At 40.0% G+C, this 15,991-nt stretch overlaps 1 protein-coding gene across 1 annotated transcript; it reads left to right on the plus strand.

Moving 5' to 3' along the window:
- The first annotated feature begins 430 nt into the window (after positions 1-430).
- On the plus strand, positions 431-15,861 carry brca2 (BRCA2 DNA repair associated). Its single transcript, XM_038693504.1, is given in 28 exon segments — positions 431-581; positions 977-1,075; positions 1,241-1,381; positions 1,384-1,473; positions 1,682-1,733; positions 2,080-2,132; positions 2,233-2,261; positions 2,378-2,489; positions 2,580-2,635; positions 4,755-4,839; positions 4,971-5,627; positions 5,750-10,123; positions 10,396-10,494; positions 10,572-10,641; positions 10,719-11,212; positions 11,304-11,494; positions 11,600-11,787; positions 11,922-12,092; positions 12,404-12,776; positions 12,865-13,020; positions 13,114-13,261; positions 13,334-13,446; positions 13,536-13,734; positions 13,853-14,019; positions 14,102-14,240; positions 14,326-14,582; positions 15,108-15,251; positions 15,350-15,861. Coding segments are annotated over 27 exon segments (8,970 nt in total). The 5' UTR covers positions 431-581; positions 977-1,020; the 3' UTR covers positions 15,707-15,861.
- Positions 15,862-15,991: the final 130 nt, after the last annotated feature.

Consider the following 15,991-nt stretch of genomic DNA (forward strand, 5'->3'; position numbering starts at 1 on the left):
TTGTGATTATGATTTTTTAAATTATTATTATTGTATTTATGCCCGGGGTGAAGCCTCTCAGACAGAACTTAATAAAGGTCATGCACCACCCAAAAAACTCATGCAGCAATAAGAACACCGTGGATAACATTAAGGCTCCAGCTCTGCCATTCCTCATGAAGGATGGCCAGGAAGGTCTGGCTAAAAGGCTACATTGAGGGAATGTATGTACCTAAAAGTTAACATATTGTTTTTTCGTGACCGTTTTGAGCATAATATCCTCCTATTACTAGAGAGCATAATATTCATGTAAGTCCCCAATCTTGTAAACAACTGTAGCATGTAGTGGTGAACTTTTTATATACAGTCTATGGGTGAACTGCAGTGTCCATTGTTTATTTCAAACTAGACTCTTATTTTGAAGTCAGGCTGAGTTCCGGTGAGCGGCGCGCGAGCTTTGTTTTCGCAGCAGGGGCAAACTAGCTATTAGGTTGACTCGAAGTAACATTTCTCTGTCATGATTTTATGCCGTAGTGTTTTGTAAACATTTTGCCAAGACTTATATCGTGACATGAAAGTCAGCACGCTCGTACGCCGTCATGGTAAGTTAGAGTAAAAGCCAAATCCACTTTTGCTGTCTAGTTTCTTTTTGTCGATGTGTAAGTTAACTTAGCGGTCAGTGTAAGATAACCTGAATTTGTGAATTTTCTAAACATTGGGAAGAAACTTCAACATATGCCACTGCTGTAGACCAAACGTTAGCTAACCTTGCCTTCTCGATAATTTGTCTTAAGCATGTTTACTATCAAATTACCTAACGTAAACTTAATTAGCAGGTAGCTACATAACGTGTGGAGTCGGAAGCAGCAGCAGCCACAGGCTGGCCATGCCCACCCTGAGGACTGTTTCTCATCATTCAGCTTAAAGCTAACTAGCTAATTGTAGCTAGGTTTCTGCTTTTTCAACTTATATCGTGATGAAAACTGTGTCTTCTCAGGTGGGCCACATATCAATCTTTAGGGATTGCACATATCAACTGGAATGGATTTACCCTCAAAAAACATGTACGACACATTCAAACATGAAATCTGGAGAGGTAAGATTGTAATATTCATGTTGCAGGCCTGTAACGTTACAGTTGATTTTGTCCACCCTTTAAATCTAGCTGCTTAATCACAAAATTATACGTTTAGTGCAATCACAAAAGATTATGTTGGAGGTTGTTTACTGATCTATAAACAATTTTAATATCTCAATTTAGATCTGGGACCACTGGACCCTGACTGGTTTGAGGCACTGACAGCTCAGACAGTCACTAATGAGGGAAGTGTCTCTGATCAAGATGAGCTGTGTGCTAACCAAGAGGGGAATTTTAAAACACCCTTTGATAAAACTACAGTAGAAGTCAGCTGTTTTCAACTCCCAAAGTTTTCAGACACTGTAGAGTTGTATCACCTGAAACTGAGGATGAGCACTCTTTCACTGCTGAACACGGTAATGTTTGATTAAAGTTTGACTGTACATGTATGTATTTATGCAGTAACTATAAGTAAATTATTTCTAGCACAACTCATGCTAAACAGAAATATGAATCTTTGCATAGCACATTTTACAGTTATTATAGTAACCTACTTGTGTCTGCATTGATACACTATCTTGAGGCTACATCTAAAAATAACATTTCTCTGTGGTGCATTTCTAGAAAAACAAACCATGCCATGGACGGTAACACAAAGTCCATGTTTGTTTCCAGGGTGAGTACAACAACTCTTTAGACTTTTTATAAATGTTTTAAATATTCCAAATTAATTTTTTGCATAATTCTCATTTCAACATCCTCAGTAGGAACAGTTAACTTGAGTAATTTGTTATTATGTCTCCCGTTATTGGAGAGCTATAAGACATTCTGAAGAGATGTTCAGCTAAAGCAAAAAAGGAACAAATATGAAGTTTATATGAATACATTTTGAAGGTTAAGAACTATGTTTTGAGAAAAAACTATTCCCATGTATTGTTAAATCAGTGTTCAAGATAATTTTGCCAAAGTTACATGTGTTGTCACTGCTTTCAGTCAGTTTTTGATGTGTTTGTTCTTTTTAGGGTCCCAGGTGCTAAATATGGAGGTATCCAGCCTTACAGTCAGGACAGTTTTGGTAACCTGCAAATTCAGTTGAATTTCATCTGTTTGAGTTACATTTGAAATAGAGATGTAATCATTACTGGTTGATTTATTTGCTTTTGTCATCTGTACAGATCTGCTTCATACACCACAAAAATCCCCAGTAAGTGTATTCAATTCAATGGTGACGTTTTTTTTTCTTTCAGCAGGTATTTAAATGTGGAGTAATGGATAATATTAAGATTCGCCATCTGTATGTTGTTTTTTTGAATGACACAGGTCAGCCATGCCAAGCTTATATCTGAAAGTCTTGGTGCACAGATTCATCCAGATATGTCATGGACCAGTTCTCTGAATACCCCATCAGCAGTACCATCCACCCTGATTTTATGTAAGCAAACGTCACAGTTGGTTGTTTTAAAAGTATATGTGAAATATCTGTGATTTGCTGAATAATTAGTTTGTCTTCTCAATGTTATAGCTAAAACTGATGAGAGTCCCTGCCCAGTGAGTGTTTCTGCAGACAAAAATGTTGTTGTGAGTATTCTGTCCAGCCAAAACATACAACAGTCATACTATAGACAGACATATATTTGGTTTTTACAATCTTCAACATTTGCAGCTTATTCTCTATTTTATGATCTGTAAAAGACTGTAAATATTGACACTATGAACTTGTCACATCATATTATGAAATATTTCAATATTTTTTTAGACATGGGCCCGTATTTATTAAGCTTCTCAGTTTTATTCACTGCTAAGAATCGACTTAAGAGTAAAAAAAAAATTCATGTGTGAAGTGAAGTTTATGTCCTATGTGTGAGTCTTAGAGCCATTCATATTGAATGGTGAAATTCCCAAGAGGAGTTCATATTGAACTCACATTTGACAATAAAGAAGACAACAAGAGAATACATTATCCTTTATCTCCTATTAGATGACACCTGGCACCACAAGGTGCCTTTCAAACAGCTGGCACAGGCTACTTTCACAGGCCATTTGGTTACCACATCCAAAATGTTGTAGTCTGCATCAAACACAACTTGTGTGTTGATGCTGTGGTGCCTCTTCCTGTTCGTGTAAACATTTTCGTTTACGCTGGGAGCAATGACCTTTATATGAGTCTTCAATTGTGCCTACTAATCCTGGTAAGCCGGATATTTGCATCAATTGTGTTTGCATCTGTTGGATTACGCGGGGTGTCGATGAAATGTGCGACAATTTGTGGGGATGTAAGTGCCATAATTGTTTCCATGACAGTTTGGCTTGTTGATGGTTTTTATGGCCCAAAATCATCACCATTGTATTGCTGAATTTTTCCTGTGGCATTACCACCTTCAGTTCAGCTTAAAAAGCATTGCTGCATAAAGTCAGTGGTGAGATGATGTCCCTCACCAATAGGGCTGTAGCGGTTTTGTAATTTCCACCGTGGCAATATGGTAGGACTCAACAGCGCGGTATTATCGCATCTTTCATCAAAGTAATTTGGTGCCATATAGCATAAGAGTGTCTGTCACCTCGCTGCACAGCGAGCCTCAAACAGCAGCTTTATGGTCGGAGCAAGCTAGCTGCTGGGTGCTAGTCAACAACATTGCCAAGCAAACTCTTTTTTGTAGTTTGACCGTGTCTTTATCACACGTTGCTATATCATTACCTTCAGGGCATGTCTATCAAGTAAATTTACATACGCAGCAACACACGCGCGTGCCACAGTGCAGGCTGTCCGCAACTAACCACTGCGCTCAACAGAAAGCAACATGAAAAACAGCTGCAGGCATCCAACACACTACTACGAACAACAGTCTTAAAACTAAATGTACTCACCAGAGAAAGTGAACAGCCGACTCCTAATAGGCTTTTTCAGCGGCGCTAGTTAAATTTACACAGTGCTGAGGGTATGAGTCGGCTCTAGCCTGATTGACAGGTCGACTTGTCAATCATAGATGATCCCGCCCTAAAACATACTCTGCTTTATGGTCTATTTTAAAATAAATGGGACCTTAATTTTAATTTACTAAATAAACATAATTTTGTATTGAAGAAGACTTGAAACTAGCGACTGAGACCATAAACTCATCAGGAAACTGTTTACTGGGGTAATTATTCAGCTGAGAAGTAGGGTCATTTTCCCATTATTTCCAATGGAGCCAGACTTCTTTTTGCAACCAGAAGAGTCACCCCCTGCCGGATTTTCAATGGAATGCAGGTTTCAGAGACTTCCGCATCGGCTTCATATTGTAGACCGGAAGCTTCTCGCTTGGGTCTACTATGCATGTGTCACTACTACATTGCATGCGTAGAAGAAGTATAACTGGTGGGGGAAAACGCTTTTTTTGGGCAGTCAGAGCCCCTGGAGACAATTTACATTTGGATATATTTTGGATAATCTAGCTTTTGGTAAGTGGACATGATGAACAATCTTAAATTGCATGAGCCAGTGTTTTTACATGAAGAGGAGTCATGTACTTGTTGAAGGATTGTTTTTCAAGTCTTGTTGAAAAGTGGAGTCCAGATCTTGTTCACAGTGCACATTGAATTATTTTTCTTTCTGGTGTAAGACAGATGAAACATGTCATTACAGAAAACACAAGAATAAATAGGTATGGAATTTAAATATTGCTTCTGATACTCCATTTTTCTCTGTTATTTTCCTCAGTTTGTACGTAAGCTTTTCCCTTCTCTTTCAAATGCTTCCGAAGTTGTGTCACCCAAAAACAATGACATGCCTACCCTTCACCAAGGTACCGTGTTTTATCTTTTCAATTTGCTAATATCCAAGATGGTGCAGTAGCTCTGAATATGAATTACATAACTATGTGCTGCAACAGATTTACTTATTTTATTATACTGATTGATGGTCTGTAATCAACAGGTGTTGTTTCCCCTGAGGCTGGTCAGAATCCAGAGCCCCATGACTCCCCCCAGAGTTCACTGAATCAGAGTGACAGTGTTTGGAGACAGAAGCTACCAGATACCACTGAGGAGGGAGAAATTCGCAGCACCATAGCAGGTGTTCTTGATGGAGCTGAAAATGTGCTCTCTATATTTTTCACTAGCAGTAGTTCAGCACTGAGGAAAGTGAAAACTGACAGAATCAAAAGAAAGCAAATAATTCCAACAATAGAACATGGCTGCAGCTCTACAGAGATCTCAACAGCAAACAACGATGCATCCAGTGAACAGAGAACAGCTGATCAGGAACATGGCAGATTTCCCTCATCCCCACCAGTAAAAACTGGAGAATATGGAATCACCCAGTGGTCTCCATTGAGTTTATCTGATATTCCACCTAGTACTGTGGATACTTGCCATGATAATAGTCTTACAAGACAAGTGGATAACAATATCATACCAGGACAACTGTGGAATGACACTTCTTTTGGCCAGCTAAGGCCACCTGTGAAAATCTCAGACTCTGGATTTACTAAGAGAAAATTTGTTTACACTGTTGACTCTTTGAAACTGCAAGTTCAAGGAAAAGAAACACAGTCTCAGAAGATGGACTCATCACCACGGATTCCAGATTCTGGTAACGCATTTCTCATGCATGTAAAGTGTAAACATGCTATGATGCATTCTGTGTTAACATGGAGAAAGTATGTTTTCTACATTGATTGAACTTACTCTTTTTATTATCATGCTTTATTTCAGGACAAGAAGTGTATATGAAGCAGTTGGGGAAAGCTCCAGACGAAGCAGACTGTTGCAGTATCCGAAAGAATGAGATGGAAAAACAGGGAAATCTTGCTGAAGAAAATCTACCTCCTTCCGTACAAGCAAAAGTCCAGGATCTCGACATGTCACAGCTTTGCAGAGATTTTGCACAAGACTTTAGTCAAATGTCAGACACAGGTAAACTGAGTAAAGTAGCAGAGGATACTCCTCGAAATGGCTTCTGTCCATCAGCTTGTCTGTCAGCCATGAAACGAGAGAAGCAGAAAGCAAGGCAAGCAAACCTTCACCATGACTGTGATGGTGTCAGTAACAGAAGAAATGTTTCTGCCACTAATAACTCCATTAATGAGGGCACAACAAGTGACAGTGGATTTCACTCAGCAGATATCACTCCCATGACTGCATCATCATTTGTTCTTAGCTCAGAGAACAATCGTCAACAGTGGACTGGCTTTAAAACTGATATCCACAAGACTACTCCTTTTCAATCTACAAATAAAAGAAATGGAAAACCACATTCAGATGATATTTTACAAGAAGCTAAAACTGATGCCAAGTTGTCCACTGCAATCAAGAAAAGCCAGACATTGGGCCCTGGCAAAGAGAATGAGTTGCATATAGAGTGCACATCAGCACAACTATCCAGCAGTGCAAAAGGAACTGTTAATAACATTAATTGCATTCCACTTAATGGTCAAGCTGATGGCAGTCTGCCAGAGAAAACAGTTTCTCTTCCTTACGTCCATGCATCGGGATTCAAGACCGCTTCAAATAAGCGTATACCGATTTCCTCAGCCAACCTGGAGAGAGCCAAGTGTCTCCTTGAAGAGACTGAAGGGGAAAGAACCTCAAGTGATCAGCACATCAAATGTGCACCTGACTCCAAAGCTAAAATTAGCAGTCATGGATCAGTGAAAAATACATCTAACTCAAACCAACCACCTACTTCAAGTGAAAAATGTGTGGATATTAGTTGCCAGTTAACAGCTTCACAAAAAGCTGATGTGACTGAGCTGTGCACTCTCATGGAAGAAGCTGATAGCCAGTTTGAATTTACACAGTTCAAAACTGCAAAGCTAAAACAACATTGTCAAGATAATACCACCTCTCCCAAAAAAGTTGACAAAGAACTTGACCCTGACTTTCTTACCGGTATAGATTTTGATGACAGTTTTAGTTCAGATGCTGAAAAGCACCTGGTAGTAACTGACAAAATGACCTTAGATTCAGATGGTAAAACAAATTGTGAAACAGCAAACATCAAATCCACAGGTTTTTCAGTGTCAAGTGCAATGAAACAAGAAAATCCCTCAGCTGAAGATGTGTCTTCCTCTTCAAATCACATCTCTGAATGCAGTCACAGTATGATGTCAGCTGGACCCAAGAATTGTGACAGAGCTGGACCCATTGAAACAAGCAAGGTTGAGAACAACAATCCCTTGATGCTTGGTGCGGGATTTAAGACTGCAGGAGGAAATGTTTTGAGAGTTTCAAAAAAGTGTCTGAGTAAAGCTAAAGCTTTGTTTGCAGATTTAGAGGAGGACCTTGTGACAAGCAAAAAATTGCCGGACAAGCAAAGTAGTGAAAGTGACGCTAAAACACAACAAAGGCACAGTGTAGATAATCATGCTGGCAACCTTTTGCATCATAAAGAGGATAAATGGAAGTTCAGAGGTTATGATAATAATACCAGGGGGATGATTCAGGGCTGTTTTTCCAACAAGAAGGAGTCTGTCTGTTCAGTCAGACCAGTGACAGGGATTAGAGATGAAGACACTACAAAATGTCTTAAAAACGTCAAAATGGACACAACCACATGTCAAAGTGGGTTCCAGATGGCCAATGGAAAAGGGATTTCTATTTCAACAAAAGCTATGCAAGAGTCAGATGCTTTCTTCAAAGACTGTGACGTTATTGACAGTAACGCTGGCATGTCAGGAAAACATAAGAGCATGGAACCCTTGCCTGGAAGTGTCAGTCACAAGAAAAACCTTGTGAAATTTAAAAATGTTCAAGGGATGAAAGTAAACTTTTCTGAAGAACCAGTCAATGAGCCTGATGTGGAGGTTCACAATCTTGCTTTTAAGAATGCACCGACATTGATGACTGCTGCTTCTTTCCATGGAAACCCATCTTCAACTGCAAAGGCATTTTCATCCCCCTCATGCACAACATCAAAAAATACTGGCTCTTCCATCAATGAGTTAAGCAATAGTGGTGGATTCTGTACAGCCAGTGGGAAGAAAGTATCCATTTCAGCTGATGCATTGAAACAAGCAGAGGGTGTTTTGAATGAAATTCATACACTTGAGGAAACAAACAAACAAGTAAAGAAGAAAGGAGACTCTTTAAAAACCGGTCATCTCACCAATCAAATTTGGGTTTCACCACATAAAAATAGTGGATTTCAGACAGCCAGTGGTAAAGGAGTTACCATTTCATCTGCAGCTCTAAAGAAAGCAAAAACTCTGTTAAGTGAATGTGAAGGAGCTGATGAAGATAAAATTGGTGTAGGACCAACACATTCCAAGCTTCCAATTCATGGTCCACCCCCCAGGGATAGTGGATTTCTTGCAGCCAGTGGTAGACCACTGGCCTTTTCATCTGAAGCCCTCCAGAAGGCTAAAGCTCTGTTCAGTGACATCAGTTTCAGTACAGAGAGCTCACCTGTTTCAGACACAAGGAACAATGACAAGACACAAGACAATGCTGAAAATACAGAGAGAATGCATTGTGGTTTCTCAACTGCGGGGGGGGGGAAAGTCCATGTGTCTCAGAAAAATCTGTTGAAAGCAAAACACATTTTGAAAGAGGTAGATGATGCAGATGCTTCCTTCAGGGACTGTTACATTATGGACGGAAACAATGGCATGTCAGTAAAACGTAAGGAAAGTATAGCACCTGTGAGTGGAACTGGCAGCGAGAAGAAAATCTTTTCAAAATTTAAACCACATCAGAAGGTGACAAACATTTTGGAAGAGCCTAGAAGTGGACACACTGAGTTTGAAAATGTGAACATTGGAACAGTTTTAACGCATGAAAAGATGCTGCCTCTTAATGTAGAGATTAACAAAGATGTTTTCAAGAACACACCGGATTCTACCGAGACAGTTTCTTTACATGGAGACCCATCTTTGATGGCAAAGCCACTTTATTCCCCGTTGTGCACATCAAAGAACATTGGTGCCTCTGCCATCAGTGAGTTAAACAGTGGTGGGGGATTCTGTACAGCCAGCGGAAAGAAAGTATCCGTGTCTGATGACGCAATGACAAAAGCAAAGTCTCTTTTGAATGAAAGTGCTACATTTGAGGACACAAACAAACAACTGAAACAAAAAGATGACACTTTGCCTCCACAGAACGGTGGATTTCAGACAGCCAGTGGAAAAGGAGTTGCCATTTCATCTGCAGCTCTAAAGACAGCAAAAACTCTGTTACGTGAATGTGAAGGAGCTGATGAAGATAAAAATGGTGTAGGACCAACACATTCCAAGCTTCCAGTTCATGTTCCACCACCCAAGAATGGTGGATTTCTTGCAGCTAGTGGTAGGCCACTGGCCTTTTCATCTGAGGCCCTTCAGAAGGCTAAAGCTCTGTTCAGTGACATCAGTTTCAGTGCAGAGATCCCACCTGTTTCTGACACTGTCCATTCTGATGTTCGAAACAATCCTGAAAAGATACACTGTGGTTTCTCAACTGCAGGGGGAACAAAAGTCCATGTGTCACAGAAAAATCTCTTGAAAGCAAAGAACCTTTTGAATGTATTTGCTGATGGGGAGTGTCATGATTCAAGCTCATACTCAAACCCACATGACACAGATAAGTCAGATCTTTCAAAAGAGAAAAGATCTTCAGATTATAATCTTACCTCTTCCAGTGACAAAGATATGCCTACTAATGAAAGTGCCACTCAGATTGTCAAATCTTTAACCTCTTTGCAAGAGACTGACCATACAAATGCCTTTAAGTTTAAAGAACTCAAGATTACCCCATTAATGGTGGGCAAACCCCATGACAGCCCTGGAGAGGAACTGACTGGTGTGTTGGACTATGAAATAAATTGGACAAGCAGCAGTGACGTATCTAAGGTCAAAAGGACAGAAAGGTCTTCAGTTCTTAACTTTCAGTCACTAAACCTAAGAGGCTGTTCTGAAACCCAGGAGAGGTTTCTTGCTCAGGAAGCTCTCGACTGCACTATGGCTTTGTTAGAGGATGAAAGTCTAGCTAGCCAAATTCCCTCAATGACTTCAGAAAACTTGCCACTCCAAGATTATCCTATATCCGGCAACCGATCTGTAGAGGAACAAAAAGGAAGAGGGAAAAGACTGTTAGAGGAATCAAACATGACGGGTAAGTGTCTCCGTTATTACTCAGAAATCTAAATAGTTAAATACGTTTTTGTTAATACTGCACAGATTGTCTCACTATGTATAGAACTTCAACAATCTGAATTATTTGGAGAACAAAATTATTTAATTGCAGTTCTAGTAATTTTGGCCAAAGTATTGACTATATTAGCTTAATTGTATAATTGGTTAAATATATTTTTCCCATATTGCAAATACACCATTATTTTGTCCTCTTTCAAGCTCGACAAAAATCACCTTTTTGAAATATTCTAGGTCAGCCTCCCCTGAAAAGGCGGTTACTGGAAGAATTTGACAGGACTGTTGATGGTCCAAGAGGTTCAACAGTCCATCCAGAAAAAAGTAGTCCAAATGGTAAATCATTAGCACTGTAGCAAGTAATCTAAAGAGTACATATTATGTCTTAATAACTGTTTTTATTCTAATTTAAGGTGTGATGAAAGACAGGAGAGTTTTCAAGTACAGTGTCCCTCTTCATCCAAACATCACAAGGCCACACTGGTAAGTTGTCTGTGAATTTTTGGCCTATGTCACCTGACATTATCAGCACTTTGTGATGGGTTTTTTTGGCCTTACAGGAGTGGAAAGAACTATGTGGAAGCTACATTACAAAAGACAGCTCCAAAACAACACTTAACCCCGGGAGACTGCAGATCAGCACATTCCAAAAAGCCAGCGTTTGTTCCTCCTTTGTTCAAAAATGCAAAGGCAGAGAGTTGCAAGAACACAGTGCTCAAAGACAGCATAAGAACACCTTCTGCATTTGTTCCTCCATTCAAAAAACAAAGAACTATTATCCAAGAGAGCTCCTCTAAACCACAGGAGGAGGAGGGTAAACAACACCATCTCTTAGTAACACCCATTAACAGTAACACTTATGTACCACCCACTAAAAAAACACAAAACACTACAGCTGTAACTGGTCATAAAAGCAAAGACATTCAGAGTGTGGCCTTAACTGACACTGCAAATGATAACCTGATGCATCTTCAAAAAGTTCCTGTTGGCTGTGGATCAGACAGTTCTGCTACAGAGTCATCACATGTGGATAATACATTGTCCAGAAGCCAAGGTGCAGTAATGTTTTTGGATGAAGTCAGTATGATGTACTATAATTACTACGCAAAACATACGTTAAATAATGGTGTCTTTATGATCTACAGACATGTTTCAGAATCTTCATAACATAGGGCTGGCACGAGATATGCAAGACATGAGGATCAGGAAAAAGAAGCGACAGACCATTCGACCTATACCGGGCAGTTTGTTTCTAACGAAAACCTCCGGAGTGTCGAGGATATCTTTAAAAGCTGCATTAAATGGAAGGCCTCCTTCAAGATACACCCCAAAACAGGCAGGGCCAGAACTGTTTTGTCTGTCTATTTTGTTGTATATGCTTGAAAATTAGATCACTATCAGGTAAACAGCTTTTTGACATGTTCATATTCTTGTGTTTCAGCTGTATCGACATGGAGTTCATCAGCATGTGTGTGAGATCACCAGTGGGACTGCAGAATCTCTTCGCTTCAATTTACAGCAGTTCATCAAACAGGAAGCATTTTTAGATGGAGGGGGTGTTCAGCTTGCTGATGGCGGATGGCTGATCCCCAGCAATGATGGGACTGCAGGGAAAGAAGAGTTCTATAGGTATTGAATTTTAAAGTTTAAGGCTTTGTAATGTTGAACCTACTGCAGTGTTTGAAAAAACAGGTGTATCTTGGTATGTGCAAATGCGGACTGCAGGCTGTGTTGAATATCATCTTGTTCTGCACTGTCCGCAGAGCGTTATGTGACACCCCGGGTGTGGATCCTAAACTGATCAGTGAGGAGTGGGTTTACAATCACTACCGATGGATTGTGTGGAAGCAGGCCTCCATGGAAAGATCATTTCCAGAAACAATGGGCAGCCTCTGTCTCACGCCAGAGCAGGTTCTCCTACAACTGAAGTACAGGTATGTAGGATCATAGCTTATATTAGTTCAATATGTTCCTAATGTAAAGTTATTTTCACATCTTCAATTCATCATCAGTTGTGTGTAAATGTCTCCCTGAACTAACAATTGTATTACACATCGACTACTGCCATTTTGTGTAAGATTTAGAAACTTGATGTAATTGCATTTAATTGTGCTTTTTGGTTAATACAGTGAAATGTCATTTAAATAAATGTTTACATTTTAAATAATTACAATTATGTTTTTTTAAATATATTTAGACTCTAAAAATGTTTTTTAAATAATTTATTTTATTGTATGTATATTAGATATGATACAGAGGTGGACCACAGCTGCAGGCCGGCTCTGAGAAAGATCATGGAGAAGGACGACACAGCAGCCAAAACCCTGGTCCTCTGCGTTTGCGGTGTCGTTTCCAGGGGTCACTCCCCAAAAAGACAGCGTTTCAGTGACACCAAGACGCCAGAAGGTGTTGATGCCAAGGTTGAAAACCCTTCTGCAGTTGTTTGGCTGACAGACGGATGGTATGCCATAAAAGCCCTGCTGGATGAACCTTTGACTGCCATGCTTCACAAAGGTCGACTAGCTGTCGGGGGGAAGTTGATCATCCACGGGGCGCAGCTGGTGGGATCACAAGATGCTTGCTCCCCTTTGGAGGCACCTGACTCTCTCATGTTAAAGGTACTTTAAGAGGGAGGTCACACATTATTCTATCTGTCCACAAGGCAACCAAATAACAAGTTGGTTTATTGATTGTTTATGTGTTTAGATTTGCGCCAATAGCAGCAGACCCGCTCGATGGGATGCTAAACTGGGATTTCACAGGGATCCACGGCCATACCTGCTTCCTGTCTCCTGTTTGTACAGCAATGGAGGACCAGTAGGATGTGTGGACATCATCATACTGAGAAGCTACCCCATACAAGTGTGTTTAGTCATGCATTGATATATTTTTACTGTTACTACTGGAAATTTGTGTTGTGATCCCTTTTCACCGTATGCTTGTCACATCTTTCAGTGGATGGAGAGGAAACTAGATGGAGGCGTTGTGTTCCGTTCAGTTCGCGCAGAAGAGAAGGAGGCGAGACGATACAACAGCCACAAACAAAAAGCTATGGAGATCCTGTGTGCCAAGATTCAAGCTGAATTTGAAAAGGAGGAGAAAAGTAGGACTCGTGTTTTCTGCATGTTAAGTACAGGTTGAAATGGAATAAGTTTTAATAAACTGTCATCATCAGGTAACAACAAACCTCAGCGTAGAAGGCAGACAGTCAGTCATCAGGATATTGCAAGTCTTCAAGATGGAGAGGAGCTCTATGAAGCAGTTGGGGATGACCCAGCTTACCTTGAGGTGATAAGAAATTTGTTTACAGATTGTTGACCTAATTTTGCTAATGAATAGAGTTTTAATTGCACACCTATTTTATTTACATTACCAAGGTTCACTTGAGTGAACAGCAGTTGGAGACTCTACATAACTACAGGCGTTCTCTGATGGAAAAGAAGCAGGCTGAACTGCAGGATCGGTACCAACGAGCTGTAGAAAATGCAGAAAACGGCGAAGGTGGCTGTCCTAAGCGAGACGTTACACCTGTGTGGAGACTCTGCTTTGCTGACTCCATGGACCAACCCGGCAGTGGTGTGTCTTTATTTTTTATTCATTTTAGATGCACTATGGTTATTAAAATTTATGTACTTTTGTGTGTTAAAATACGGATTTAAAATTATGATGTTGGGTTTTTTTTGTGTGTTGTTAGTTTACCAGTTGAACCTTTGGCGACCGTCCTTGGATCTTCAGTCTCTACTGAAGGAAGGTTGTCGATACAAAGTGTATAACCTTACCACTTCAGATGGAAAGAAACATGGTGGTAGCTCAACTGTTCAGCTGACTGGGACAAACAAAACACAGTTTCAGGACATACAGGTACTGTAGAAACTAGCTATCTTGAGAACACTCAAGACACAGATGATGGAAATTATTTATAATAATTTGTTTTATCATTCAGGCTTCTCCGGAATGGTTATTAACACGTTTTCAACCGAGGGTCTCAAGCTCTTTTGTGGATCTTCAAAACCCAGAATTCCAGCCGCTGTGTGGAGAGGTTGATCTCACAGGATATGTCATCAGTATCGTAGATGGACAGGGTAGGTGATTTTTTTTTTTTTAAAACCATTTCTGCTGTAACTATTGTTTACTGAATGATGGTTTGTTTGTGCTTTTGAAACCCAGGTTCCTCTCCTGCATTTTATTTGACTGATGAGAAACTGAACTTTGTTAAAGTGCGCTGTTTTAGCAGCTTGTCTCAGTCTGGCTTAGAAGATGTGGTAAAACCTTGTGTGCTGTTGGCTCTGAGCAACCTGCAGCTGAGAGGTCAGTCCACATCTCCCACTCCTGTTGTGTATGCTGGAGATCTCACTGTCTTCTCAACAAACCCCAAGGAAGTTCATCTACAGGAATCCCTTCACCAACTCAGAAACCTGGTCCAGGTACAGTGCTGAAGTCCCAAACCTGTAAAGCTGCTGACATGCTTCACACTATTCACTTATTTAAAGATACCTCGTTTGTCAAAGACTGGATGCTCTCATAGCCAAGGAGCTTCATGTTCTGAAGAAATCAAAATTAGAATTGCATTAGCAGTAATTATATCAAGGTACAGGTGCAAATTATGATTTTTAATCATTTTGTCATTTTTACTGGGTTAACTTTTAAAAGAAATGCATTTGTCGAAAATGTGGTGGTGAAATAGCAAAGTTTTAGTCATTGCAATCTCCCAAATTTACCTAACAAGTATTTTATACATTTTTCTTACAAACCTACTCTGATCAACATTCTAAAAACCACAGACACAGAACTGTGCATACAGAAACATGAAACGTATAGTATGAGGAATGTAATGGACTAATGATCAGATCCTGGAATTATTGTTAAAAGTGATTAATAATAATAATTACTATTATTATTAATAAAAATGTTAAAATTACATTACTATTATCTTCATCGTGTTTTTTCAGGGTCAAGAGAACTTCCTTCTTACTGCTGAGGAGAAACTTTCACATTTAGTCAAATGTGATGGCCTGAGCTCCATCTCTTCTCCAGCTCTACAAACAAGGACCCCAGTTTCTACAATGGACAGAAGACGAGAAACAAGAACAAGTGTGGGTTAATGTATTTGCTGTGGTATCTGGGGTTGTTCTAACTACTTCACATTGATTAAACATTTAAAATGTGGTTTTCTTTTGGTTTTTTTAAGCAGGTGTCATTTCAGCAGCCAGTCAGAAGTCTTGGATCCTTCACACCCGTCAGCAGGAACCCTCCTGCACCAAACTGTTCAGCAGAGAAAGACCCGAGCAGCCTGAAGAGGAGGAGAGCTCTGGACTATCTGTCTCGTATCCCGTCTCCACCCCCTCTCTCCCATCTGGGCTCAGTGGCTTCTCCATGTGTAAATAAGACATTCAACCCCCCTCGGAGGTCTGAGACACCTAGCACTTTAAAAACTGTACAGACTCTAGCTCGCAAACCTGTCGATTTACCGATGGAGGACGAGTGGGTGAATGACGAAGAACTGGCTATGATTGATACTCAAGCATTGCTTGATGGTGATTTACTGTAGGTACATAAGACTGTATGATGATAAGCATGCTACAGCTTTTAAAAACGTGTACAAATGACTGAATGTAAAGGCTGCGTATGGCAAATATTCTGTGTTGTTTTGTAGTCTTGCTCAGCTCATTAAAGATGTGAAGTCACTTCACAACAGTAAAATCATGTCATCAGTTCATACTGATCTACATTCTTCAGTCTACTTTTTTGTCTGTAAAACTGATCAGGTTAGAGACAAATTTAGGATTCCATTCCTGCAGTTTAGCTGCATGATTTCCTTGTGCAACATTTGAGG

Source organism: Micropterus salmoides, unplaced genomic scaffold (genome assembly GCF_014851395.1).
Source record: "Micropterus salmoides isolate LMB-PRFRI ecotype aquatic unplaced genomic scaffold, ASM1485139v1 Ms_hic_scaffold_3, whole genome shotgun sequence".
Classification (NCBI taxonomy): domain Eukaryota; kingdom Metazoa; phylum Chordata; class Actinopteri; order Centrarchiformes; family Centrarchidae; genus Micropterus; species Micropterus salmoides.